The sequence below is a fragment of the Enoplosus armatus genome, chromosome 23, assembly GCF_043641665.1.
Source record: "Enoplosus armatus isolate fEnoArm2 chromosome 23, fEnoArm2.hap1, whole genome shotgun sequence".
NCBI lineage: Eukaryota > Metazoa > Chordata > Actinopteri > Centrarchiformes > Enoplosidae > Enoplosus > Enoplosus armatus.
The window spans coordinates 14,810,939-14,838,766 of record NC_092202.1 but is presented as its reverse complement, the minus strand read 5'-3'; the positions used below and the strand labels follow the sequence as shown (position 1 = coordinate 14,838,766).

General features: G+C 44.7%; 1 protein-coding gene across 2 annotated transcripts in view; it reads left to right on the top strand.

Annotated features, from left to right (window-relative positions):
* Positions 1-27,086, top strand: part of eml3 (EMAP like 3) — a 36,678-nt gene extending 9,592 nt beyond the window's left edge. Inside the window, exons 2-24 of one of the 2 annotated variants that reach the window (XM_070930143.1) lie at positions 6,283-6,459; positions 7,212-7,323; positions 7,502-8,014; positions 10,417-10,527; positions 10,804-10,832; positions 15,109-15,144; positions 16,008-16,128; positions 16,414-16,563; positions 18,375-18,444; positions 18,644-18,754; positions 18,967-19,059; positions 21,244-21,378; positions 21,686-21,824; positions 21,996-22,147; positions 22,294-22,419; positions 22,659-22,790; positions 22,943-23,010; positions 23,702-23,790; positions 23,930-24,027; positions 25,215-25,302; positions 25,409-25,507; positions 25,603-25,733; positions 26,145-27,086. In XM_070930143.1, coding sequence (XP_070786244.1) covers positions 6,283-6,459; positions 7,212-7,323; positions 7,502-8,014; positions 10,417-10,527; positions 10,804-10,832; positions 15,109-15,144; positions 16,008-16,128; positions 16,414-16,563; positions 18,375-18,444; positions 18,644-18,754; positions 18,967-19,059; positions 21,244-21,378; positions 21,686-21,824; positions 21,996-22,147; positions 22,294-22,419; positions 22,659-22,790; positions 22,943-23,010; positions 23,702-23,790; positions 23,930-24,027; positions 25,215-25,302; positions 25,409-25,507; positions 25,603-25,733; positions 26,145-26,366 — 3,002 coding nt within the window. In that variant the 3' untranslated portion in view covers positions 26,367-27,086. Of the gene's footprint in view, positions 1-6,282; positions 6,460-7,211; positions 7,324-7,501; positions 8,015-10,416; positions 10,528-10,803; positions 10,833-15,108; positions 15,145-16,007; positions 16,129-16,413; positions 16,564-18,374; positions 18,445-18,643; positions 18,755-18,966; positions 19,060-21,243; positions 21,379-21,685; positions 21,825-21,995; positions 22,148-22,293; positions 22,420-22,658; positions 22,791-22,942; positions 23,011-23,701; positions 23,791-23,929; positions 24,028-25,214; positions 25,315-25,408; positions 25,508-25,602; positions 25,734-26,144 lie in introns of those variants that run through there. The other variant, XR_011599414.1, reaches the window with a different exon arrangement.
* Positions 27,087-27,828: the final 742 nt, after the last annotated feature.

Genomic DNA, 27,828 nt, shown 5'->3' with positions numbered 1-27,828 from the left:
TACTTAGAAAAATGATTTTGGCAGATACTGTTCATTGGGAAGTCCGAACTGAAGAATCTCACGACTTAAAAGTGCTCTTTGGTCTCCGCAGTACAGAAACGGAGGTGAACACATCCTCTGAGACGCAATATACAGTGCTTAACAAATGTATTAGACCACCACCCAGTGTAAGGTGTTTGCCCCCGCTGCCCTAAATGAACAGTATTGCTGATGACCAAAATATTTGATGTTTCTGTAATGGTTAATCCACCAGTATGTGCAAGCCGAGCTCTTTAATCCAAATGATCTCTTTAATGCTAAAATATAATTATTATATATAATAATTAAATTTCCTGTTTTACAAAAAAAGCAGAAAAAAATAGTAAAGCACATTATTATTATTGATTGAGATGCCAAATTACAGTTATTTACTTGCACTCCTGAACAGAAACATTTGTTTTGTGGTTGCAAAGAACGCAAGCTGTTATCAGGGCCAAAGGAGGTCGTACAAAATATTAAGATTTCTGGTTAATATATGTGAATAAGGACTATTTAGTTGTTCCAGTTTGTTATTTGCCTAATAAATAACAACACAATTTTTAGTTTGAAACAAGTATTTGACAGATTTCTAAAATATTTGTGTTTTCTCATTTTTATGACAGGTGGTCTAATAAATTTGTTAAGCACTGTAATTGGTCAGAGGTGCATCATTCTCCGTGTATCCTCATGGTCTGCATACCATCAGCAGAGTTTCCATTTCAGCATATTTCCTATTCTCTAACCCCCTATTTTGTATAAATATGTAATAAATATATTAGATTGTTCATTTCGCGCAAATACAATGAACATTTTTAAAACCTCTTGCAGGGAAAAACACCAACAAACATTAACAACGGGGCCTTTGCTCTCAAATGTTAACGTGTACTTTAACTGTACTTTGCTGTTAGTAGGAGTAAGCCGCTTGATTCGTGCGTCTTATCGGCGGATAAGGTCTTTGCACCTAAGTGTAAATTCTGAGAAGTTTGATAAATGCGGCCCATATCTGTGTGATGACAGGATAATGAGAATCGTGGCACTTTGAGATTAGCGGTGAAAACGGCTTTCATGGCTCCATATCGCGCTGAACATCCCGCCGATATAGAGAGGTCTGCTGTGTTCCACTCCGCACGCATTGTTATTCTAAAGGATAAGCAGCACGCAGGGTTTCCAAGCAGACCTGTGTGTTGAAGGAACATTTCCTCCGCTGCAGAGCTGGATCGGCTCCAGGCTGTTTCGCAACAGCGCCGATGATGAAATGCCTCTTGCAGTGAAACTGTTACACCAAAGGAAAACGTCTCTTTTTTTTTTTTAAAGGCCACGGTGAATCATAATCCTGACGGGCCAAAAAGCGCCCGCGAAGCCTCTGGCTGCTTTTACATCATTCGGTTGGCAAAGGCGCCAACATCTCCAGATGTTGACAGTCACCACGCAGGGAGCGGGCTACCAGCTCCGGGCAAGCTGTGTGGGCAAGTGTGTGGGCGTCTGGATCTATTTACAAAAGTCTGTTTTTCAAATGTTTACTTTCGGTTTGGACTGATTTACTGAGGGATTTATAGATATACAGGATACATCAGGTTTTTAATTGCAGATATTATGCACCGATACATAGGCTATTGTCTTTAAATATGGCCATTTTTATGCCCAATAAGATTCCAAAAAGGATTCACCAGAAATTAAAGGAGGATATTCAAACCCACGTTACAGAGTACTGAAGGAATGAGTCCTAAAACCCGGAAATAAGTTTGCATTTTTACACTTCCGGTTCCCAACTCTGGAAGTCAACAGGTTTCTTGAACGGGTTTTTGGTTAGATGCCTGAAATAAGGCCTGTGGTGAACACAAGCTGAAGAGATTTCAACGTTTTGTTCTACGGCATAAAACACATCAGTGGATACCCCCCACTTGAAGGCTTTGCACGTCTTAAAAAAGGTGGTTGCTAACAAGTGGCTAACATTAGTGGACGTTAACGCGGAAAGTCATCTACTCACCTCGGCCTTTAGAGCCTCGTTGTGTCTATACTAGTTATATCTATCCATCTATATATCGATATCTATCTATATTCTCTTAAAAGTTAGTCTTGGTGGTGGTGACGTTGAAGTAATGCGACCGTGCTAATGTGAACGTTAGCTTTTTACTTCTGGCGATTCCATTACCACTTCAAAAATCCTAAAAGTGGTGTTCGTTACTGAAGATTATCCTGCTGAACAAAACGTTTAAGTAGCATAAAGTAGCATATATTTTTCTGCAATAATCCAAAAATCCCACTGGCTTTTATTCGAGGGAACCAGGGCGATGCTAACTTCCGGGGGCAGAATACTTATGGACAATGCACAATTTAAAGTCTGGTCAGTAACTTTTTCATAGTTCCCACATAGTTTCCCACATTTCACAGGAAACCCGTAGCGCTGCCACACTGCTGATTACAGCGCAGATGGAGCGTCCTCTGTATCTATATCAGATGTTTGACGAGCACTTCCTGCTGCCATCTTTTAAGGAGTGCTGGGTATCGGAGTATCAAAGGCTTGCAAGGTATGCGATGGTGGCGAGAGAAAGCGTGTAGCAGTGGCTATGTGGGGCTGGCTTGTGACAACAGAAAAACAATAAGAAAATCAATCTACATTTTCACTATTTTCCACTTCTTTTCAAACAAGTAATGCTGTTCATGTTTGTTTCATGGAGGCGTTAAAACTCCAAAGCAGTGATGTGTTTTCCGGTCCGTTTACTGCAGTTGGTGGATTGTTCACTTTTGGGCCCCCAGCCAAATGTCAGACAATATAATGCTTCATCCGTGTATTTTATGAGCTGCAGCGTTTGTCAGCAGAAATCACTAACTGCCATGGAAGAGACAAGTTGAGACAGAGCTGAACGGGAACGTCATTTACCTGTCGTCAGAAACACTGAATTGAAATAACAGGCTGATCTCAGATCTCCCAGTGAAGCAGTGGAGGTTGAACTTCTGCCAAGTGCAGGCCAGGGTTTGCGCGCCTTCTTGGAAAGTCATTGGTTTTGCAGTGATGAGTCATGTTCAGAGCGCGAAGGAAACGTGAAGATTTGATCTTGGACGTCGGCCCACGGGGTCTTGTTGGTGGCTGCACGACACGGACTAACTTTATGATGTGGTTATGGGTTATCATGCAGCGGTGTTGTGGTCAAGTCCTTCCACTGTTTCTGTTCTGTCCTGTTGCAGTCACACCGAACGTCGTTTCTTTGGCAAACTCATTTCTGGTCAGACCACCTCGTAAAACCCATGAGTGCAGTTAAGTGACACATCAGTCTCTGCTACCAGAATGAACTTTGTTTTGATTCACTGCCAGGCCACATGGCTTTGTGTTTTTTTTTTTTTACACTTTTGGTGTGTTTATAATGGAGAAACGTGAACTCTAAATGGATAAGAACTGAATATACATAGCATAGCCTTTGCTTTGGTCTTGACCTAGGACACCGAAGTACAAGTCATCTCCTAGAACTAGGCTGACCTTTGTGAACGTGTGAAACTTTAAAGCAAGACTGTGTAACACAGGCTTTGTTGTTTTGTACTATAGTCTGTTGAAGAATACTTGAAATGAAAGAATGCCTTTAGTGCAGTCTGGCAGGTTGAACAACTATAAACACTTTTAATTTCCATTTCCGCGTTGCACGACCTAGTTCTGATTGAGCATCTGACCCTTAGCCTCGGGATGACGGCGTAAGAAGTTCTGACAAAATACTTTCGTCTCGCAAAGCTAAATTACGTTTGAAATCCGGAGTGTGTCCACACGCTTCGCTGAAGGTGAACTACAAAATAATTTGAGTGTGCGCGCGCGCTGAATACCATCCAGGTCTTTTACGTGCCATCAACATAACATAACATACAAATAGCTATTATTACATAAGAATTGCGAAACATTTTTTTTAAAGCCGAAATAACACATTCCTCCTTGTTCGATTGAAAAGTTACACTCATGAAATGAATAAATAAAACGCACCCTTTCTCAATTCAATACAGCTTTTGCAGCGACAGCCTTACTTGGTCTGATATGACCAGTAGCCGTCGGTCGCTAACGTTAGCCAATGTGAGCAAACTTTAGATAGACATTGCTGTACAACTGACAATACTGAGTCAGCTTTAGCGTGCCACATTTCAGTGGTGTTATCTCGAGAGAACAAATGCTTCATGCAGATTAAAAGCCTACTAAAACATCTGTGCAGGAAGCTTCATTTGATAAAAAATAAAATATGATAAAACAGGGGAAAATAGAAAGCGTGTTTCAAATCAAGTCCTGGTTCTCCCTGCAGCTGAGGTAAATAAAGGACCTCCCGACTATGATGATCAACATAACCTGTGCTTTACCTGGCAATGTTCCCACTCGGGCTGTTGGTAAAGATTTGAACAAAGTTAGTCCTGAGGAGGAAAATTGCTAGAGAATATTGCATTTGAATGGGCAGAGACTTTAGATCTACGCGGAAATGGAGCTGTAGACTACAATTACTGGCACAGAGTAATTCCAGGTTGTGGACCTCAACTCTTAGCCTTTGCTAAAATTGAGTCGACCGGCCTTTTTAAAGGATTTGTGCAGAGAGGAGTGGCGCCTGAGGACCTCTTACCTACTCATTACTGAGCGGGCAGACCATTTCCTCAGAAAGTCTTGGTCAATTAACACTTGGGCTTTATTGGGCTGCAGTGCAAAAAAAAAAAAACAACACTTAAAATGGCTGAGCGAGAATTGAGTGGCTGCGTAATGATGAACACTACCGACACAGCTGAGCTGAGCTGGAGCAGGGAAAATATCCTCCCGATGCTCGCTGCGCACAGCTTTGTTCCATCCTGTGACACAAGAACAGAAGGAGGCATTCCACACATTCACATACACACACACACTTTCTGAACCAGAACCAGCTATGTCCTTCATATGCACTCTCCCACACTCACACAAGCACCAGAACTCAACACACAATAGGGTCTTTGAGAGGCTTTGGACACTCAATGCTCTAAACATCTGTAATCCCCTCTCAAAATGTACAGCATGCCAGAAAACACACACACACACACACACACACACACACACACAAGTGTGTTTTTCTGTACATGTGAGGACCATGACCGACATAATGCATTGGTTGGCATACAAACTGAAAATGGTCCTCACACACACACACACACACAAACACAGGAATGACACTGGAATTACTTCACGAACCAGAACAGTTTTGTTGTAGTTGTAGTCATCTATTACCAAATTATCAGCATATATTCAGGTCCTGTTTCCTTTTCTCTTTCCATCCAGATGTCAGGCAAATTTGACACAATCCTTCAAAATATTGGGGGTGGGGGTGGGGGGGGGGTGCATGTGTAATTGTGTTTCCATCACTTGGGTTGACACAAATGACTTGGCTTCCTGAACAGCCAAAACAAAAAGGACAGAGTGGTGGAAAATGTCTGCAAAGGTTAGTGTTTATCGGAAAGGTTGCCGGGGTCTTTTTGTGTCAGCTACAAATTTGGTTGATTTCATACTCTCATCCAAGGATAAAAGCAAAGAAATGTACTTACATTGTCTTGTTCCAACTTATTGTCATGATTCTACAACAAACACCTGTTCAAACACAACCCGGGACTGTGTTCGTTTATGAGATTAAACTGAAGGCCAAGTTTGTGTTTTTACCTTTTTGTTGCAAAGTGCTTCACAATCTTTTGTTTTTGTTTTGTGTTGTTTACCATCTTCCTCACTGGCTCTTCTACCCGCCAGACTTCAAGGTTCCTCCGCAGCTGTCTCTCAGTACTGATTTATTGTGAACGCATCTTTGTCAGTTCCATCTGCAGTGAAAGAAAGTATATGTATTTTGCTTTAGGCTGTGGTGTATTAAGGAGTATTAAGGTGCTGCAAGATTTGTTTCTACTTCCTTATTTTTCTTCTGTCCCACATAGAAAAGCCTCATTTGCAGGGAAGATAATACCAATACTACCATGACATCCACCCATGAATCGATCTTCAACTTTTAGCGGCGCAGAGCTAACATTCATCAGTTAGCGAGCTAGCAACAGCATGGTACGTCGGTTACGGCGCGCCCACTTTTCAACGATGCAGTTTCATCTCGACTTTAATTCAATTAAAGCTCATAAAAATGTCAAAATGCAAGATGTCATGTAAATAGAATGACATTATTAAGTAGCAAAACCCAACTGACACAGAACCTTTGTATCTAGAAAATGCTAATTATCTTAGTAAGAAAGAAAGCCCTGCTTTTCTGAGCCAATCTTTATGAAATACCTTTCTGGTCCCTTCTGTAGATGACGTGTCGGCAGACAGCAGCGCCGAGTTCCCAGACCGAGCCTCCGTGATGGAGGTGCGTCTGCAGGCTCAGGAGGATGAGATCACGCTGCTGAAATCCTCACTTGCTGATGCCCTGCGCAGGATCCGCCTCCATGATCAGCTCTTACCGTTACTGAAACAGCAGCTCATTGTGGGTGAGTGATCGTCAACACGTTATATATGTACAGCATACTCTATACCCCCGTGGTATACTGGGAGGTAGAGCATTGCCCAGTGTTTTCGCTGCGGTTTCATTTCCTTGTATGTACTCAGTCTGATTGTGTTAGTGGAGCCCCATCAGAAGATTTTCTTCAAAATCATTTCAACAGTGAGGCGCTATTGTTGTTTAGCTTAGCTGAACATAGAAAGGAAAAGCCCTGTTTCAGGCACTTCTTATATTTGTCTGTACTGGTTAAAACCTAGCCATAAAAGCTCCATATCAAGGTATAATGCAATTTATATCATGCTGGGCTCGAGATGCGTCCTCACCTTTTGGAATAACCGTGTGGTGTGGAAACGACACGGTGCAAGAGAGACAACTGGACAAAATGATGCACTGCATCAGAAATCACAGGCCGGGAGCTACCATCCCTCGCTGAACTCTACACCATTAGACGATGGAAAAACAGATACAATATTCTGCCCTGCTAACCATCTTTTTAACTTCCTCCCTTCTTTTAAAAGACTAAAAAGTATCAGAACTAGGATAGCCAGGTTCTGCAACAGCACCTACCCAGAGGCTATAAGAACTCCTTAATCCTTAATGTGTTGTTATTATTCCTGTCTATAAGACAATGTGAGGGCAAAGGTATATATTGCATGAGCTCACCAAACCCAAATTCCTATCGACAATGTCGATAGTGGTGAACCTCTCCTCCAGCTAATAATCAACTTTCATTCCACTCAGTGAACCCGGGTGCTGCACGAGTGCTGAACCAAGTGTGTGGCTCAGATGGTTGCATCAGCAGCAGAAAACTGTCCTCCAGCTCGGCCATCGACGGGATCCGTCCTGCTACCAGGTACTGGACATACACGCCGAGGGCTTAGAAGGACAGGGGGGTTGATGGTGATAATGATGGGCCATATTATAGCCATATTACTTGCTGCATCAGAGGCATGCTAGTACATTCAGAAGCCTGGTTGTGTTCATGTGATGTCTGTGTAATTTGCCTGTATGACTCTTTGAACTATCTCTAGCCAACTGTCAGACAGCATCGTGACCAATGCGAATGGCCACATAGGAAGCCCAGTGTCCATTAAGCCAAGACCAAGAGCAGCAACACTGGACAGGTCGACCCAGACAGATGCCACCTTCCCAGGGCAAGACACTGGGCAGGACAGGGTCCCTCCTCTCCCCAGGCGGGTCCAGAGCCTGCAGCTGGAGGACGCCCTCCCACCAGGGGAGCCTGTGGTCGAGGGGACGCGGGCCAAACTCCACCGCGTCCCTGGCTTGGAAGAGGAGGATGAGGAGCAGGAGGAAGATGAAGAAGGAGGAGGGGAGCAGGAAAAGGAGTTGAGCTGGACATCGTCAGTGGAGGAGCCCATTCAGCCCACCACGATCAGAGGCCTCCAGAGGGAGGACTTCCAGGATGGAAGCTGCTCTCCTGAGGAGCCGGGCTCTGTCTCGGCCTCGGTCAGAATCTCAGACCAGAATCTCAGCTCCCGCTCCGGGCCCCTGTGCCCCATCCAGGAAGGAGAGAAGAAACCGCTGTGCGTGATCTTGCATCCTCCCTCTCACCACTGCTGGCTTCATAATCACCTTTCTCTCTCACGAGTGATTGCATGGCTTTTAAGGACGAATCAAACTTTTCTGACTTGTGTGACTGCAAACCCCAGCTGCACTGCAAACCCCCCCAACCCCCCGTATGAAACAATCAGCGTCAGCTTGCCAGGTGTGTTTATGGCGTGTTAGAGAAGGAACCTGCGGTAGGATGACATGTTCTATCGTCATGTTCGCTCCAGGCTCCATGTACTTTCTTCTACTTTCCATGTGTTTGAGCAGGGGGCGAGGCTAGCATAAAGCTGCAGCAGGACATAATAGCGGCACTCGTCCACACTGAGTGACATATCCAAGATTAGCTTAACGGCACACAGAGATTTGAGCCCAGTGGAAAATGTGATGCGAGGGCAATTGAACACGGCACAATGTACAAGAAGGGGCAGGAGCAGGGTTAGGACGACAGTGTGTATACACTCCGACTGATCAAGGAAGGTCAGGGGGTTTGCAAGTCGGCGCAGATGTAGCCTGACAGAAAATGTTTTGAAATGGTGTATCTGTCCAAACAGCACGCATCAGAGTTAATATCCATCAAAAGAACCTCTGGAGCTCTGTTACGACATCACTATAGCCGCAAAGTATTAAAGTTGATGGTTCTTTAAGATGACACAGATGTGCGGTTGACACTGCCACTAAGGATCTGAACAACTGGGTTTTGCAGAAACACACAAACTGTCTTTCGGTGCGGTTCTACTCAAAACTTTAATCGGACCTTTAACATTGTCTTCCTCAAACAAATCAACGATCTCTTGCATGCTGTGATTTGTTCTCCACTGTGAACTCAACTGATTGCCTTTTGTTTACTTGTGTATGCGCTTGTTTATGCATGCGTTCTTTTGTGCTCCTTCCTTGTTGTGGCTGGTAAAAGGGTCTCGCCGGGGATGGGTAACATAAGCTCTAGTCCCCTCAGCTCAGCTCGATTATGCCCCTCCATGGAAACCTGAGGTACTGGGGAAAGTTGTACCCCGTGCTCACCCTTCTACGCCTCTACATTCAACACTTTACACATTTTAACATCAGTAGTACGGAGATGTGGGAGGAGTGGGCGGTTGCCAGCTGAGTTTCACTTCCTAGATCTGAGGCAAATGATAGATGATAGACGGCAATGTTTTTTTTTTAGTCCCGTAACACTTCCTCTGGTGATGTTCTGGTACAAATGGCATGTCACCAGGAAACAGGCGTGCGTCGCAAAAGAAATCCTCCGAAAACATTAAGAGATGAATTATGGTTTACAACTGTGTGTTCTCGGTCATCTGTTCTCGTCGAGTTCAGCTCGACGCCCTCGGCATGAGCACAGCCTTTTGAAATTAGGTTATTTTCACCGACCTTCTCCTCTACAAACTGCCCGTTTAGGATTGGGATTTTGGGTTTAGGGCCTGTAAAAGAACGAATATAAGTTTAGGTCAGGGGTTTCAGGGTAATCCCAGTTTATTACAAGTTGAGTCGAGCGGGTCGCTGAGATCCGGGAACAAAGATGAAAAGTTTGATGGGGGCAAGAAATGCGATTAGTTGGCTTGTTTTACAACCCGATCATCTGACTGCTCATGTTACTTGTGTGCTTGTCTGCTCTAAAGTAAGCCAAAAACGTTAGCACACCTGACGCCAAGCCTATAGCGGAAACCTAAGCTTATCTTTACTAACTATATACTAATACTAACAATAATAAACCTAACATTTTGTGTTGCCCATCTAAGCAAGCATAATCTATTTCTAGAGTACACATCTGAGCAGTGCTATGTTTTCTTAGAATAGTGTAATATAGTACAAGGGCTACCCTGTAATGCTACTCTTCTATTTACATGGTTTCTACGTGGATCATCAATTGGTGAGGATGCTAACTTTTGCCTTGGACCTTGACCTGTTTAGTCTTTAGTGTTTTAGTTTGAGTAATTAGCTAGTTAGCTATGGCTGATCAAATCTCCAGCTGCAAATAAGAAGCTGCTTTTGTCTACGTCTGCCTGAAATCAAGGACCATTGTTTTGTTTTTTTTAAAAGTACCACAGCGGTAAGTCATTGGAAACTGCGTATGTGCTACATTGGAAACCTGGACCCAGACGTAGGCGTAGCAACAGTAACTAATGAGGGCACGGCTTAGCTAAAGGTCAGTTACTTTGGTGAGTCCAGGCCCGAATAAGACCCGAAGTTGTATTAAACCAGATTTATCCTTTGGGAAGGTTGGGAATGAAATCAATAAAAGATTCCAAGTACTGTAAGACAAACATGCATGTTTCTGCGTGTCCATGTGTATATAGTCACATTGGCAGTTTATGGATATTTTTGACAGTGTTTCCTCTTGGAAGCTGAATCTGCTTTCTGTCCTCCCCCGGTGTCCCAGGGTTCGGAGGAACAGCGAGAAGCTGGGGAACCCGGAGAGGCAGCGGAAACGTCTGGACAAGAAGGCGGCGTCCTCGGCCAACCTCCTCACCCGCTCCCCGAGCCTGGAGAAGTGAGCCACGCTTGCCATCACTCACAGCTGTCACCACACAGTCACGCAGCTCACTTTTTCCTACAGCCGCCGCCGCAGCCCCGCATATCTCATCAAAGAGACACTTGCTGGAACATCTATGGCCCTTGTGAATTGTCATAAAATTCCATTCCCATGAAATCCTCGCAGTAACACAGTATGCGATTCTGTAGTGAGGGGCTGATGGAAAAAAGCCACTAATTTATATGAAGCGGTGCAGTATATCTGTCTCACACAGTTGCTTTCTTGTCTCCACAGCCGGGCGAAGGAGCTGATCGCCAGTGCAGGTGATGTATCTTTTAAACTTCTCTGTCTCGTCTTTAAGCCTGAAACTGAGATTGACATCCCTGTTTTTCTCCACTTCACTTAAAGGCTTCCTGAAGGTGAAAACCAAGCATCTTGTCATTTTCTTCTACTTGGTATTGAACCTTTTTGTTTTAACGCCACATATAGTGCTCAAAGGCCCTGAAAACCTTCAGCCTCTCAGTACGAATGTTGGCATACATGAACGCACGTCTCCTGCCAAGTTCAAACTGTTGCGGTTGTTTCCCGCTGATCTGAAGTGGGGCCGGGCTCCGTTGGAAAGGGATAACGTCACGTACGTCGGCGCACCGATCGGGATTTGGCAAAACATTTGAATGAAAATGTTGGCGGGTTAAATCCGATTAAACCACACCCACACAGTCCTGATGAAGCTGAGGCGTTTCAAGTCTGTGTAAAGCACAATCAAGGCCACATGAAAATATATCCATCCATCCACATTTGCGACAAACCTGTGTGTCTTATTTTAAACAAAATACCATCCTTCCTCATTTAAGACTTCAGTTATTATTTCATATGTTTTTATTGGACGGATAAAAATCCCTTTATACCTTTATGGCGATTGGGCTGTTTGGCGTCAGTCAAACCTGGCAACAACTACGTACTGCACAGTGTGCACACGGTACAGGGTTTGGAATCTTGCACCCACCTTGCAACGCCTCCGGTTGTGCAGTAACTTGTGTTGTAATGGGACTTATCATAATGAGTGTGTTTTATGTCCCCGACTGTCCCGGCTGTGATTAGGTTTTCGCAGTATCCCAGTTACTCGTTCACTTCATATCCTGGTTTCAAAGGCCTGGGTAAGCCTTCGCCCCGTCCTGTTATGTGGCGCTGTTGTGTAGACGGTGGCGAACTGTATTGTCACCGTCATCCTCCATTGCTGGTGACTGCAAAACTAGGTTCATCCGCAGCTGTTCAGGTAATTCAGTGAAAAAACAGCCGAGATTTCTCAGGTATGGATGGGAACAAAGACACTGCTGTTCCTGTCACATCAACAAACAGCTGAATAACCCGGCTTCCTTATGTTTCTAGGTTCAGGGTTACCATAACTAGAACAGTACTCTTGCGTCACTGCGATATTGTTTCATCCTAATAATGCAAAAATTGTACTTGGCAGTTTTTCCCTCGGTGTGGTGCCAGAGCGTGTCCCTAGCCAGACACGAAAACAGGGCCCTTTGATTGACAGCGTTATCAGGAGTGCAGTGCACTTTTTTTGTTTGTTTTTCCAATGAATGCTGTCTGTTGCGCAGCACAAGTATAATCCTCAGAGGAGCGACTACAGTCACGGTGCATGGGTCTTGAAACGCCGTCATTTTGTTACAAATCGGGGGCTTTTCCCACGTTTTTCGTCCGCCCTGACTTAAGTGTTTGGCGAAGGCCTGAGTTGAGCTGCACTCTTTTTCTCACTGGCTCACACATGTAGTCATTTGTGCAAGAATGAATGCATTTCCCGACCAACCGCACTTGTGGTTAGCTTAGCTGTTTAATGATGTCCACCCAGTCTGGTTGCAGTTAGCCCTGTTTTTAGGCCTCATTCCTGCAAGACGGCACAACACTCTCTCACTCTCTCACATTGTTTGAAAGTTTAGCAAAAGAAGAATCCTACAAGCCAAAGCTGGTGGGTGGAAAACTTTGACTTGGCAACCGCTGTGGCTTAACAGAAGTGGCGACAGGCAGTGGCTTGCATTGTTGTTCTCTTTGTTAGCGTTAAACGGAGAAAAAAACGAGCGAGCTGCGCCAAACAAATGATCACGACACCAAACCGCTTTGACGCGTGAATAAACGTAAAGTTCTTCAAAAAGAAAAGGCAACTTCCCGCAGAAGCAGGAAGTCATGCGTTAGCTTCTCACCGAGGCACCTCGAATGAGCGCTAACGTCGCATTTATTACGTACTTCACAAACGGGCGTCTTGTCAGAGTTCTTTCAAACCGATTGCGCGCATGTCAGGTGTAGTCGAGTGGTTTTCGTTTCCTACAAATTGAAAGAAAACTGTGCATACAAGTGGAATCGAAGCGCAAACGTGCTTGCTAACATTAGCTAACATTAGCCACCGTAAGCTGTCCATACCAGACCAGGTGACGCTGTAGCGGTGAAGACCCTGAGTGGATTGAATTGAGCGACGGTGTGATTTTATTGCTCGTGAATTCAACTTTTTCTTTGCAAGAGGGCTCATGGGTCATTTTGAGGCATTATGACAAGCACAGTACATTGAATTCACATCGGTATGAAAAATTCAGTACATCTGTGCTACCAATGGCCGTGTCACGTGTATGAATGGTCTTCAACTGCAGTGATAACGGTATAAAGTGTATTAGTAACTAATAAGTGATTACAGGAAGTTGTAGGGAGCCCGTACATTTCAAACTTCTCCCTCGGGGGAAACCTGCCTCGTTAACTGTCGACATAAAACTGCTTCCCTTCAGCTTGACATCAAACTGAAAGCTACCGTCTGCATTTAGAGGCTATCTTTATGACTTAACTTAGCCTTTGAACAGGTTCACCCCCCCCCCCCCCCGTTTAAACTGAACACGGCACCGCCTGGAATCACATTCGCTGTGGTTAGCCGAGCTGCCGTGCCACTTCAGCTCGCCTGACAGGATGATGGATGTTCCGGCTCTGCAGAGCCAAAAAAACATTTTTCATGTCCTTCCCCTGCTCTCTTTCACGTTGCCTCTCGTTCTGGATCATCATGAACTCATTGTTTGTTTGAGTAATGGTTATGCTTGACTCTTTTTTTTTTTAAGATTCCTGACAGTGGAGGGGGGCATAGGACAAATGTCTATGGAGACTCAACTGTACTGTTTTGGTCCGTAGCACAGAATATCAAAAACCTCTCACATTCTTTGATCAGACAGTTGATTTGGATCACAATTTCAATTTTAGACGGTACTTTATGTGGGCCAAATATGGCTAGAAACAAAGAAATATAAAATTTTTGAATGTATTTGTGGACTTGTGTAGTTGTTTGGTCACATTTTTGGTTCTTTGGTTCTGGTTCTTTAGTAGCCCCATCTGAGATTTTAGCACCCCCATGCTACGCTAATCTGGACCCATGAAAGAGAAACAGCTAATGCTAGCTACCACCCCCCTCCCCTCCCCTTTCTATAATGTGGGAAAGCAGCACTTTGTGCAGGAATTGCTCAGCAGGGGTTGAAATAACACATCAGTGCTAACATTAGCAAGCTAGGCTGACTAGCTCTTACTTTACGAATAGAATGCAAACTGCATGATGGGCTCTCCCGAATGTTATATGTCCCGATTGCCCTCCCGAAAGGGGGGGGGGGGGGGCTTATATCAACATTCATAGGCTAGTCAGCATGACATTCTCCAGTCAGTAGCAATTCACTAAAGTTAACAGCTCATCTTTCGCCCATGCAGGGATTCCAGCCTTTTGGACGCTATTTCTACAAATATGTCTCTAAACGGTGTTTTTTTTTTTTTTTTTTTTTGTTTCACTTAAAAAGCATTTAACATTTGAGAAGTTTGCTTCAAATGAAAAGAGTGTTTTGTTGTTCCTCAAAGTACGGCATAGAAAAAAAGTATTGTTTCGGTATCGGCACTGAAACTCCGGCATTGTTTTGGCGCTACTAAAACTAGCAGGAAAGATTTAAGTGATACCCAGCCCTGCGTTGGACGGTTGGTACTGCATTTTTTAAACCTTCATTCCTTCCATGGATTCATTCATCAAAAAAAATGTATTTTTTTTACCGGGAAGCCTCATTTCTACCTTATCTGGTAACCCTTTTACTGGATCAAACTAAAGTGGCAGGTCCTACAACAGGAATGAGTTTTTCTTTTCCTGCTCGGCTTTGATTTATTCCTTCCTGTTTCCTTTCCTCGTGCTACAATGAAGTTCCTGCCTTGGTGAGACTCCTCTCAAGGTGCGCCTCTCTGGCCTTTTTAACAGCCATTATCATGCTCAGACAGACAGACAGATAGTTAAAGACTCTCGAGACTGAGCATTCATACTCCAGTCTGCTCAGCCTTGCCTCCACCCTCCAGTCTCCATAAAAGAACGGAACAGTCGGGTTTGTAGTCCCCAGAAGAAACGGAAAAGGAAAATATAACCCAGCTTGAAACTCAAAGCTCATAGATCTAACCCGTATAAACTGGGAATAGATCCTTGGGGGATTCCTAAAGTCAAAGTGAGGTCAGCCGAGGCTGGAATCAGCTGTGGCTTAAAGCTCAGAGGATCTCGGTGTTTATTTGTCTGGCTAACCTCATGCTTTCATTCTCACGCAGGATCCCCCGGGTCCAGAAGAGGAACCTATGGCCAAGGTACACCTGCTATTATGTCACGTTGCATCTTTAGCTGCTCACTTCCAGCAACATCCCATTAAGCGTTGCACGAGTCACACACACACACACACACACACACACACACAGTTTTCTGCCGTAGTCTGTTGGCTGCCGACCAGAATAATAAACACACTGAGAGTGAATATTGGACTTTGAGGGAGGATTTATTACAGACTGTTATTATATTAGACTGCATTAGTTTTAGCCAGGCGCGCCTACTAGACTGACAAGTGAATGTGTGTCAAATGTTTTTTCCAGCTTGTTCTGCTGCCCCCAAGTTGCCGAAATAACCAGTTCGTGCAAAAACTGTGATCAGTTTTAACTAAACTTCACATTTGACCCATGTCCTGGAAATTGCTAAAAAAGGTTACTGGACCCTAATGCCCAACGTTAAATGTTGTTATAGTTGCTACGATGACTTTTTAAGCCACGCTCGTGGCGTTGGCTCTTGGGATGGCGATGCAGGCCAGTTGGTCAACAAATATCGGATGGATTGCCACGAAATGCAGTACGGACACTCATGGTCCCCAGAGCATGAATCTTAAACACTTGGGTTGATCCCCTGACTTGTCCTCTAGCTCCACCAATAAGGCGACAGTTTTGGTTGACGTTGAAATATCTTCACAACTATTGGACGACGTAATTCAATCATGTATCCTAACGAGAGCACAACTCACTTTCTTATAGGGAAAGAAAAATATCTGGCTCCTTAGCTGCCAAATGTTCCGCTATGTTCACCAGCTGGTCGCTAACTCTGTCTGTCTGGCCACTGTTTGCTCATTTACGATACAGCACTTGTGTCACCGCTACATTACTTGTCCTCCGCTGTGTTTGTCTTCCAGGACAGTCGATCAAAATGTTCATCCGAGGCCGGCCGATAACCATGTACATCCCCTCTAACATCCAGAACTATGAAGACCTGAAGATGGAGCCGCCCGCTGAGAGACTGGAGCTGGACTGGGTGTATCCTTCCACCACTTGTCCGTATTTATGAGGGCTACGTTACATTAAGAGTCAGAGAATCAGTGCTGTGGTCATTTCCTGGATGCGAACCACTCTATCTGTATTGGAAAGCATCTCTCTAATAGTCATCAACCACAGATCAACCGCTAGCCGTGAAGCTGTGGGTGCCATGTGTCATTATTTATTCCATGTCGGTGAAAAATTCATATAAACTCACATGTTCACGCGCAGAATAGTCGCTAATAATGATTTAACACAAGTGTCACCTTGACCCTGTCCTGCCAGCTATGGTTACCGGGGACGGGACTGCCGGGCCAACCTGTACTTCCTTCCAACGGGCGAGGCAGTGTACTTCATCGCCTGTGTCGTTGTGCTTTACCACATCAACAACCGCACGCAGCGCCACTACAGCAAACACACGGATTGCGTCCGCTGGTCAGTGGGAGAGAATTTGTGTGTCATCTGCACCCATAGATTTTTTTTGGGGGGGGAGGGGTGGAGATGAGAAGTGCTGGACTTGAGGCGTTTAGCCTAGCATAACCTAAAGACTGGAAACGGGGGGAAAAGAGCTAGCCTACTGTATCTGGCAATCCTCACTATATAGAAAGAGAGGGCGGATGGATACGCTGATCATTTTCAAGAAATGCATGCAATGCTCTTCTTAAACCACAAAATGTTTTATGACTTACGTTTCGGTTTGCGTACAGATTAAACAAACAAGGTAAAACTTGTTTTTGGGCAGAGCTAGGCTAGCGGTTTCCCCCGGTCTTTATGCTAAGCTAGCGCCAGTAAACAGGGCTCAGGTGTGGCCCACGGCTAACTCACTGGCTCCGTGCAAATGATCATTATCAAGAACAAAGATTTTCATTTGTGTAAAACTTTTTTTTTTTTTTTTCATAAGAACTGTCTGTCCTCGAACATGAACTGTATAGTAATTATTAGTATTAACATTATATGGCATGCCTAGCTTAAGCTTGTGGTGACCATGCCGTAAGCCTGTACATAAAGGGCGTGAAAATGAAAAGAAAAAAAGTATCTTTGGTTCAAACTTGTCTATTAATAGGCACTAAAAGCCATATTTAAACATAAAACCCATTAGACCTGTCAGAACATTTTCAAATCCATTTTAACCATGTGGTGTCAACAAAAGAGGGTTATTTTCTGCTAAACCCAATATGACTACTTGAGGTTTGGCGATTAACACGCTGGCATGTTACCTCATGCCCCTAAACCACTTTGACAACAAAACCGTACAAAAATACCACTCAGCTAAAATAGCAGGTGTGATTTGACAGTCTTTTGTCTTTTTGACAGCTAAGATTAAAAAAAAAGAAAAAAAAGAAAACGGGTTCAAATCAGGTCTCGGAGGTCTGGGGACTTTCCTACTGCTCGATGTCTGGCATCGCGCTAGGCCTCAGTCCAAACACCGTTCGCACGGGCCTCCAGTGGAGTATGTGGAAATCCAGTGCCTGCTTTCTCATCGGATCAATCCCAAACGGAGTTGCCAGGCTCTCAACGTGAAGCCACGAACATGAGCAACCTGACCAAGTAGTGACACTTGGTTTTTTTTTTGGGGGGGGGGGGGTTGGCTGACAGCTGAGGCAGAGCTAGATCCAGTTATGTCGGCGTTTTTATTTATTTTTTAAACTGATCTCAGACCAACTGCAGTGTATTTTAAAAGGCATTTCATGTTCACACAGCATGCGTGTTCTCGATCTGCCAATTTTTACTAGTGCACATAAAATGTGGCTTCGCTTTTGGCGGCCAGAAGGACAAGGGAATTGAACACCTCGCCAGTACCGTGGTTTTTGGCGTGAACACATGGGAACTGGAATAGATGTGCCTTTTTTTGATATATATAGAAAAATAAAAGCAAATACGTATATTCCTGGAATAATGGGGGAACTTACTATGGCTTCGAAAAAGGCAATTTGGCCAGTCCATATTTATTTAGGCAGTGACACACTTTTTACTTTTTTTGGTCAAGTACTCCAGCACATTGGATTTGAAAAGAAAATCAAGCAACACAGCTTTAAATACAATGAGTATATTTAAGTTCATCTATTTAGGTTGATTTTAATTTGTTGAATCCCTTCAGCTCCCCTACAATTTAAGTTACTGTCTGTAAAAAATGGCTGCAATCCCTTCCAGCACTTTTAACCTCGTGGTCATTGTTTCGTTTCAAAATCAAAAAAAAAACAACCTCTTCTGGTTATTTAGTGAAATCATTTGTGTTCTCCCCGCAGCCTCACCCTCCATCCCGACAAGGTGCGAGTGGCGTCCGGACAGACAGCAGGGGTGGATAAAGACGGCAAGGTGACGGATGTGACGGTTGACCCTAACGACCCCAACCCTCATGCAGACATACAGTGTTTTTCTCCATTTGAATTGAGAAAGAAAGATCTTGAAGTAGTTGTCGAATTTTGGCTCAAAATAATAGGTGGTGGTAGATTTAACTACGCGTTGAGGATACATGTAAGTAAAGTTTGTGTGTGTGTGTGTGTGTGTGTGTTAGCCACTGCAGCCTTGTGTTCACATCTGGGACTCCACCACCCTGGTCACCCTGCAGCAGATCGGCCTGGGAAACTTCCAGAGGGGAGTGGGATCAGTTGCCTTTTCCTTTGCTGTGAGTTGATTGCAAAATAACACCAACTGCAGCGAGGACCAGGCCTTTATTTGAGACCGGCTTGTGTTTCCACAGCCCGAAAACGTATCAGCACACAACAGAGTCTTTCTCTTTTCAGCAGAAGTATTGTTTTTCCATTTAATAATTATCTTCCAGTCACTTCCAGTTTGCCATTTTTGACCTTTGGCCTTTATTTTTGATGTTGCTTTCAGGATTCTGGAGCGTTCATGTGCGTGATCGATGACTCTAATGAGCACATGCTTTCAGTATGGGACTGCAAGGGGACCAAGCATGCAGAGGTCAAGGTAAACAGTCAACAAATTATTTGTTTATTCAAAGCTGAAATACTGTCAACATCCCCCCCGTGTTGTGTTTTGTTTGTTTTTACGTTGCATTAATCTTAGCAGACTAAACGTAACAGTACAGACTGTTGCTGTTGCAATAATAAGATGATACAATATAATAGTTCATGTAATATTTTAAACGTTGCTATAATATGGGCATGAATACATCTAAAGTGTCGTTTTAGGGGAGTTGATGATGGTATATGGGCAACTACTGGCTAGCATGTTTGAAATAAAGGTGGTAATATGTTTGATGTTGTGTTTGCAGCTTGTTGTGGAGTTCCTCTGGTGCTAAATGCGCTAAATGATATCGTTTTTAACAAAAGTATTGGAGAATTTTGACAGCGGTAGGCTAGCAGTTTCCCCCTGCTTTCAGTCTTTGAGCTAAGCTAGGCTAAACCATAGGCTGTATATAAAGATGGCCGACGCATCTCCACTTCCTCCCCACTGTACAAAAATAAACTCTCCCGGATGGGGCCGCTGCCGTCTCGGTGACGTCATTTGGAGCCAGAGTCTGCGCAGTGGTGATGGTGGCGGGGGAGGGGGGCTGCGGTATCGAGGTCCCGCCCATGCACACCACTGTCAATCGTGACATCACACCCCGCTTTTATAGCATCGTTAAAACCAAACTTTTCAGAAAAATCTAACGTCTAACGCGATAAGAACTACCTGAAATGACAGAAACGCTGACGGGCCTTCTTCACCAAGGTGAGAGGACCGTGATAAGTCCTCTGTGACGCAGACCCCCCTGCGGTATCTGAAGCTGTCCACCCCCTCCACCGGGTATTTACATCATGTGACATTTATAAAACGATCAGTGACTGCTGCAGGGTTTCGTAACCCCACACAGAAACAATGAAATCCTTCAGCCGAAGTTAAAGCACGAGAATCATGCTCAACGTGTAGATGCTTTTCATAAAGGAGGTCTGTTTGGAGAGATTAAGGTGGGGGGGGGGTGGTGTCTCTGCTATGCTTTTATGGGCTTTTATCCCAAAATGCCTCAACTTCCCTGAGAGCAATTTCAGCACGGCTGTCATGGCAACAGCGTAAATATTTTATACAGTGAATTTGTCTGGCTGTGTGTGTATGTGTGTGTGTGTGTGTGTAACTTATATATCATCTCAAGTCAAGTATGTAAAGGCCGTGTGCAAGAACTTTTTTTGTTTTGTTGAACGTAGCATCCAGTGTACACGGTTCAGTGCTGGACAGGCTAACACTGACCCACACTGTATAAACATGCGAGTTCAACAGGAACAAGATAATTATACCCCCCCCCCCCCCCCCCCCCCCCCCCCCGCCATCTCCACAGCAGTGGAATAGTCCATATGCCCCTTGACAGCACAGCCATGAATGGAGCTTTTTGTGTAGAAACGATGCTTCTGTGCTTTCTGTACATGCTGTATGCACGGGACGGTGTTTCCATTTAGTGTTCCTGTGCCTGGTGGCAAAAACAAATACAAAAAAACATCACAAGAAGGAAATTCTCCATCGTTCTCTTTGGGGTTTCTGGTTTCTTTAGAAGAGAGTTGCGCAAACTCTTCTCACTTTTCTTAGCAGCGGTACGAGCTGCGGGGGCACAACATCGCGTGTGTCGCTTGGCCCTGAACGGGTGGTTTCCAGCGGGTTCACCGGGGCTTCGTTGCTGCCTGCTGCTGCTGCTGGTGGGAAGGAGGCTGAGTTTGCAGGCTGCGAAAACCAAAACAATGCGCTCATATAAAGATATTGATTAGCGTGACGTTCTTAAAGCCACACCAATCAATATTTTGTATGAAGAAGGACTCAAATGATTGTGTGAAATAATAATAATAATAATAATAATAATAAAGTGATGACGTGACAGCTGGTTTCCAGCAGCAGCAGGCAGCTGTTTTCAGTGTGGAAGCTCTGTATATGATGAACCCGCTGAACCCAAACGCGATTCCAAATGAATGCTAACGTGGCTCCACATCCGCTGGGTGTGCGACTTTTTGCTAACCATGTCAACTCAAACAACGCCACAATGTGCGCTTTAAAAACATCAATCACTAGTGTTGTGAGGGAATTCGGGGGCACCGTGACAAAATCGGGGAGTGCGCTTTTTCTGACTCGTCGCTTAACATCGCAATTGTGCAAATTACGTGTCTGCGTGTGTGTGTTGTTTTTTAGAGCACCAACGAGGCTGTGTTCGCTGTGGAGTTTAACCCCAGCGACAGCACCAACATCATCACCTGCGGTAAATCCCACGTCTACTTCTGGACGCTCAGCGCGGGACAGTTCACCAAGAAACAGGGCATCTTTGGAGTAAGACACGCTTGGGGTTCATACGCCGTCTGTTTATTTAAAAAAAAAAATAAATAAATGTTTTGCCAATTTTCTGTATCTTTCTATTCACGTCAGTTCCCTTACTGTCTGGGTAGTAAGTTTGCAGCTTCCTCAGTGTGGGCCAAAAAAGGGGAAGTAAGGAGCATAAATGAAAATAACTGAAAACTGAGAGTGACCTATATGGAGATATGGAAAGTCCCAAAGAGAAACGGAACAACGTGGGGTGTCAATCTGATTTAAAGTGGACTCACCAACATAGATTTGAATAACTCCTTTGTCTTTTAAGAAATACAAGAAGCCCAAGTTCATCCAGTGCTTCGTGTTCAGTCTGACGGGAGACGTTCTGACCGGAGACTCCGAGGGAAACATCCTGACTTGGGGAAAATCAGCTGCCGATGTCAAAACGCTCGGTAAAGGAGCCAAAGGTCAGTGCGGTCGGAATCACAATGATGTTTTCATGCTCATGTTTACATTGTGTGTTAGTGACATTATAATTTGTTTTTCTTAGCTTTTCATTTAGAATTTAGTTCAAATTGACAAAAGCTTTGGCCCTGGCGTGTCTCCATACGCACTGATACCATTTGTCTCCCCCGCAGAGACCTTCCAGATCATGCGGCAGACCAGAGCCCACGAGGGCAGTGTGTTCACCCTGTGCACCCTGCAGGGCGGCGCTCTGCTCAGCGGAGGGGGGAAAGACCGCAAGATCATCCGCTGGAGCGCTGACCTGGCACCTGAGAGAGAGTGTGAGGTGAACCACAACTGTGTGTGTGTGTGTTGGGGGGGGGGGGGGGGGGGGGGGGGGGGGGGGTCTGTGAAGTGACATTCCATCAAGAGGGGAAAGGCTTGTTGGTTAACGTGATTTTTATTTTTTGTTTTTTTGTTTTTTATGTCCAGATTCCAGAAAAATACGGGGCAGTCCGTACCATTGCAGATGTGGACGGGGAGGAGCTATTAGTTGGTACGACCCGTAATGCCATCCTCAGAGGCACCTTCTCAGACGGATTTGTGGCCATAGTGCAGGTACGCCAATAATGTAGTTAGCATTGTCAAGTTTTTTTTGATGCTTATTACCTGCAGGTATTTTAGGATTGAATACTCTTGGATTGAAGCTGCCATAATAATAATAATAATAATAATAATAAAAGCCAAGGGTAATATTTTCAGAATAAGACTCCCATGCGTTGGTTACTGTGTACACTGTATATGATGGTACATGATGAAAATTGGTTTTGTTGGTTCACCGTGTGTTTGTGTCTCAGGGCCATGTCGATGAGATGTGGGGGCTGGCCACGCACCCCTCTCAGAACATCTTCCTCACCTGTGGCCACGACAGGCAAGTGTGTTTGTGGAACACAGAGGAACACAAGCTGGACTGGTGCATCACCCTGGAGGTAGGCGAACGCGGATCCAGGACTTGCCTTGAGTTATTATGTACAGCGGCGATATTTCTCCGCTGACGTCACATTTGAATAAAACACGCTGATGCTCGTTCCAGTGCTGACACACACACAAACACACACACACACCGTTGTGTCTCTGACAGGACTATGGGCTGTGTGCTGGCTTCTGCCCCAATGGATCAGTGGTTTCAGTCGGCCTCAGCACGGGAAGGTAACGCAGCACAAAGTCCCACCAACATTACACAAAAAAATAAGAGTAAGACAATCATAAAAAAAAAATAATTCAGTATAAAAAAATCAATATATGCAGTATATGATAACATTTTAAAGGAATAGTTCAACATTTTGGGAATTACTTTCTTTTCTAAGAGTGAGCTGATCAGACGCGTATCAATCTCATGTCGGTGTTTTCAGTGCAGAGCCGGAGCCAGGACGTGGTTAGCCTAGCTTAGCATCAAGACCGGAAGTGGCTCCCACAACAACCTCAAATGTTATTTGGGCTCAAACAACCAAAATCTGGCTCTTTAGCGGCTAAATGCTCCGCTATGTCCGCCAGCTAGCCCGCTAACTTGTGGTGTGCAGCGGCTTCATCAGAGCTGACAGCAGCCTCCTGTCAACCAAACCAATGGGCTGAAAGAGGCTAAAAAGCACATATATTAGGAATTTATATAAGGAAATGAGCGTATTTCCCAAGAATGTTGCGCTATTCATGTAATGCAATAAATGTAGTTTACATTTACAGAGGAGAAAGTATGCAGCCTGTGCTGTTACATATATGTGAGTCACAGACGGAGCAATAAAGAGCACCTCTCCCTGCATAAATAAAGTTCATTGCAAGAAGTCAGCCGCTGACGGACCTCTACCTGTCTGCCTCCCCCATTCCCCCCCTGCAACACTGACAGGTGGATGGCCCTCGACCTGCAGACCCGAGAGGTGGTCTCCGAGTCCACGGACGGGAACGAGCAGCTGTCCGTCATGAGATACTCGCCAGGTCAGGCTTCGCCACGCCGGCGTCCTCTTGTCTCGCCCCTCTCAGACTGTCCGCCTGTAGAGAGCGCAAGCTTTGCAGGAAAAGGCGGGAGGTTTTTCGTTTTTTTTTTAACTGTGTGACTGTCCTCTTGTGTTGTCAGACGGCAGCTTTTTAGCCGTCGGATCGCACGACAACTTCATCTACATCTACAGTGTGACCGAGAGCGGCCGGCGTTACACCCGCTTCGGGAAATGTAATGTGAGTCATACATCAGATCCATGTCTAAAAAGTGCCCATTTGGTCCTTGGATTTTTTGTGTTTTTGCCTCTGCTAATGCTGCCTACTGGGTTCTTCCTCTTGAACAAAGTCTGGTGATATTCCATATTTTATCTTATAGTCAGCGAATCCCACCAACTATGAATGTATCTACTAAACTGAAGTCTGTGTGTGTCCAAAGCCTGATGTATCTTCTTCCTCTGTGCCGCAGAGCTCCACTGTTGTCCAAAAACAACAGAAACACAAGAGCGCCAAATGTGGATTAATCCGCCGCTAAAAATAGTCCCCTACAAACGCACCACTTCCTCCTGTTTGGGTAACGTTTGCGAAGAAATACAGTGGTATTTTAGGTGTTTTAGGAAATTACTGAGCCTTTCTTTTAAAAAAAAAAAAATAAAAATGAGAGATTTATGTCTGGTCCTGCCAAATTTGAGACCTTAAACCGACCCAAGACCCCACGCTAATGCAGCGCCTTCCCACTGGACATCGTCTGGCTATTTGGCTACACATGACATGCATGCAGGTGTTTGACAGAAAGTCAGAAAAAGAAAGAGAGACACTTCTTGATACTTTTTTTGAATGCTTCCTTTCATATTTTCATATTAAAGCGGACAATCGGACACAAAGGATGTCATTTAGCAGTCCAATAAGAACTGAAGAAGGCGATACACCCTCCTACCTCCCCACACACCTTTGTCGGGGGGAAAAAAAAAACGAATAACATGAGTTAAAAAAAACAAAAAAAAACATAAATAAGTAAACAAATTCAAAATTCAAAATTTAAATACAAAACGGTGAATGCGGGATGACACATTTCAGCAACATTCACATCTAGACCAGACCACACTCAACGCCGGTCTTCGTGACATGTATACTTTGGACCCCTCAGAATGAATCTAACCTCCTATTACATGCAAACACCGCATTTGATTTATATTGCGGACAAATTACATTTAGCCCGAAGCTTTACACAACAACAACAACAACAAAAAAACAAAAAACAGACCAAATCGGAGCTCCAGTAAGGAGCCAATGGGCTTGGAGGAGTCAGAGGCGTTGTCTGCGCGTGAGATAAGTTGACTATAAGAAACAATCCAGAGTAACTCCAGCCTTATCCTCCCACACTGATTGCCTCATGTGACACCGCCTCTGCTCATCTGTCCAATCAGGGCCACTCCAGCTTCATAACTCACCTGGATTGGTCCAAAGATGGAAAGTACATTATGTCTAATTCAGGCGACTACGAGATCCTTTACTGTAAGTGAACAGGTATCTTCTTTTTTTCTTTTTTTTTTGGTTGTTGTTGTTGTTGTTGTTGTTGTACATCTCCATTCACTGTGGAGACGAATGTGTTTTTTGACAGGGGACATCGCAGCAGGGTGCAAGCTGTTGAGGAATCGCTTCGAGAGTAAAGACAGAGAATGGGCCTCTTACACCTGCGTGCTGGGCTTCCACGTCATGGGTGAGAAACAGAACATTTCCATCCCCCACCCCACCCACCCCCCCCCATGTGTCGCTGTGATCAGACCGATGACTGCGTCCCTGTGCTGTTGTCAGGTGTGTGGCTGGAGGGCTCCGACGGCACAGACATCAACGCCCTGTGTCGCTCTCACAGTGAGAGGGTGGTGGCCGTGGCCGACGACTTCTGCAAAGTCCATCTCTTCCAGTACCCCTGCCCTAAACCCAAGGTACCGCTCGTATATATATATATAGATCACACTTACTCTGGAGGTACACCTTTACCTTTACATTCAGAGCAGATATTGTTCAACCGCTTTTGTAACACAAAGAAGAAACACCTGTTTTGGGTTGACACACGTGAACCCTAACTGGATAAAAAAAAAAAATCCCCCTAAGACAGACTGAAGTTAGGGACCGTCGTAAAAGTTCATGCAAAATGGCTTTTCAGATTTGTGTCAATTATCATTTTTTAATCACAGACACCTCAGACAAACTGTCTTCTGCACCGTCTCCCATTATATTCACAACCTCCATTATTTAAGAAAAATCATGCAATACATCCCAATGGTTTATTTTGAACCCCCCCCCCCCCCTTCCCTACTGGGGTTAACAAAGTGGACTCTTTCTTTCCTCTCCAGGCACCGAGCCACAGGTACGAGGGCCACGGCAGCCACGTCACCAACGTCTGCTTCACCCACAGCGACTCCCACCTCCTCTCGATGGGCGGGAAGGACACCTGCATCCTCCAGTGGAGGGTGATGGGAGGCGGGGTGGTGGGCGACGGCAGGGAGAGGCTGGCCTCGGCCTCGGCCTCGTCCACCTCCACCTCCACCAGCTCCCCAGAACCTGCCACCGGCTAAGACGGACGTGTTCTTAACTGTGACGGGGGGGAGGGGGGGGGGGGTCTGTTTATACACAGCCAGGGAGGCATGTTAGTCGTTGGACAGCTGAACAGTTACGGGCTCGGCCGGACCTCTGCGGCGCCGCCGCTGCGTGGCTTTCGCGCAGGACATGCAGAGGAATCTCTCTCCTGGAGGAACGTTTCATATTACATTTACACTTACACAACCTCCATAATCATGTAAATCCTTGTGAAACTGGACGGCGTGATTCTTCCCCCGAACACAGAAGCTTTGTCGTTCTGTCGATGCGTGGCGAGGAGACCATTCAAAGTTGGTCGCGCGTGCTTGGTGGTACACGACGCGACTTCTGCGGTGGCTAAGACTTTGGTTTCAGCGAACATTCCTGTGTTTTCGTCCGTCTCACCAAGGTGCTGCGTCGTGGCGTACGCATCTGGCCTATAAGACTTTTTTTTTTCCATAATGTTTTTACACATTTTATATATTTTAGCAGTTTGGTTGACATTTCAGCTAATATTGAAGCTGTTTTCATGCTTGCGTTAGGCAGACTGTGACAAACCTGTTCCAATGAAATCAACTCTGACTAATTAATTTCTCTAACAGTAGATCAGTGCACTTGAAAATGATTACTTTAGTACAGTTGTATATATTTAAGAGGACATTGGGAAAACTGTGATGTTGTATCTGTCAAGCTCCCAATAAATAACTGAAGACTGGAAAGTGTATTGTGTGTTAAGTGCCACTAGTGGGCAGTGCCGCTCCAGGAATTGTGCGCGAGCGTCCCAACACTGCCCGTCCCGGACCAGAGCGTCCCAGATTGAACCCCACAAGTGCAGTATGATCTTGGTCTTCCAATTCAGTTCAGTTAATGAAACCTACTTGCAAACTCTGCTGATGAATGTATTGCCATAGGAGAAGATAACAGGTAAGTAAGTCAGCGCTTTCAGACCTTCAGCAGTGGTTGAAGAAGTACTCGGATCCTTTACTACAGTAAAGTGGCAATACCACAATGTAGAAATACTTTAAAGTAAAAGTCATGAACTAAAAATTAAACGTATTATGAATAAAATATGTAAAGTATCAAAACGTAAAACTACTCATAATGTGGAATGGACACTGTTACAGTTTAATACATATTCTACTATTGGATTATTATTACTGATGCATTAACATGAGAGCATCATTTTCAAGGGTGTAGCTGGTTGAGATGGTGCTAAATTTACCCAAAATTGTATATAAGTGCAACCCTTGAGTAAATGTACTTAGTTACTTTCCTAAGGTAGCCCCTCCAAGGAGTCACAAGATAAATGTGATGGGTGAGAGCTGAGTTATGGGGAAGGGAAGGGAACGGAAATAACATTTCCGTGACACAAAATAGTTTCTATTTTCTTCAGTTTTTCCTGTTTATATTGTCTAAATTGTTGCCTTTTTCTCGCGAGATGTTAGTTTTACCTCGAAAGTT